At 40.1% G+C, this 784-nt stretch overlaps 1 protein-coding gene across 1 annotated transcript; it reads right to left on the bottom strand.

The window, feature by feature from the left end:
* Positions 1–432: 432 nt before the first annotated feature.
* On the bottom strand, positions 433–679 carry SARC_17732 (hypothetical protein; the record flags this gene model as incomplete). Its single annotated transcript, XM_014288179.1, has 1 exon — positions 433–679. A coding segment is annotated over one exon (247 nt), but the record flags the coding sequence as incomplete, so codon positions are not given.
* Positions 680–784: the final 105 nt, after the last annotated feature.

Genomic DNA, 784 nt, shown 5'->3' with positions numbered 1-784 from the left:
ACTACTACACACGCACACACACACACACATATATATATATATATATATATATATATATATGCATGTATTTTTTTGTGTAAATATTTGAATAACCGTGTGGGCGGTAAGTCACTATATTGACTTTAGTATTTCTCTCGCAATATGAGCAACTGCCGTTTTTTGATGATAACGGAAGATGGTGACAATCACGATCATGGCCAGTATTAAAATGCGCAGATTCTACCGTGAACACGGATAGTAAGCGTTTTCGGTGCCTTAGAGGTATCTAAACTTTGCAAGTTATTTTCGTTTCTTGATTCTGGTAGTAGAGATGATACATGATACAACCTGATTGTTAATTCGTAGATGAGACTTGTAGTAAAAAAACGTATTTCTCCATTGCCTGGAAGTAGAGAGTAGTAAATTGATGTGTCTGGTGCAGTCCAGATATACCTGGTGTGATCTCGTCCAGAGCATACCCACCCCCAGCTCGATTACCGCCAAGACTGGAAGAACTGCTGGTACTTCTTTGAGATTCTAACCCATATTCATTCAATGTATTAGCATCCGCATCGTCACTGTCATTGCCCCAGTCATCTCCCCATCCATCTTCTGTGCCTTCGGTGACCTTCCACTGTACCTGGGGTGACCCCCGACCCAACATTTCCATAGCGCTCGTTCTGGGCGTAGCACTCCCCATTAGTCTGAAATGTAAAAAATAACCATCATGATGTCTACAATATTGAAATATACTCTATTATTAAACCGCAATAACATTGATTCTCGGTGATAAAATACTAGCAGA

This window comes from Sphaeroforma arctica (assembly GCF_001186125.1).
Source record: "Sphaeroforma arctica JP610 unplaced genomic scaffold supercont1.11875, whole genome shotgun sequence".
Classification (NCBI taxonomy): domain Eukaryota; class Ichthyosporea; order Ichthyophonida; genus Sphaeroforma; species Sphaeroforma arctica.
Note: the sequence above shows the minus strand (reverse complement) of the source record. Positions and strands in the feature narration are given on the sequence as shown.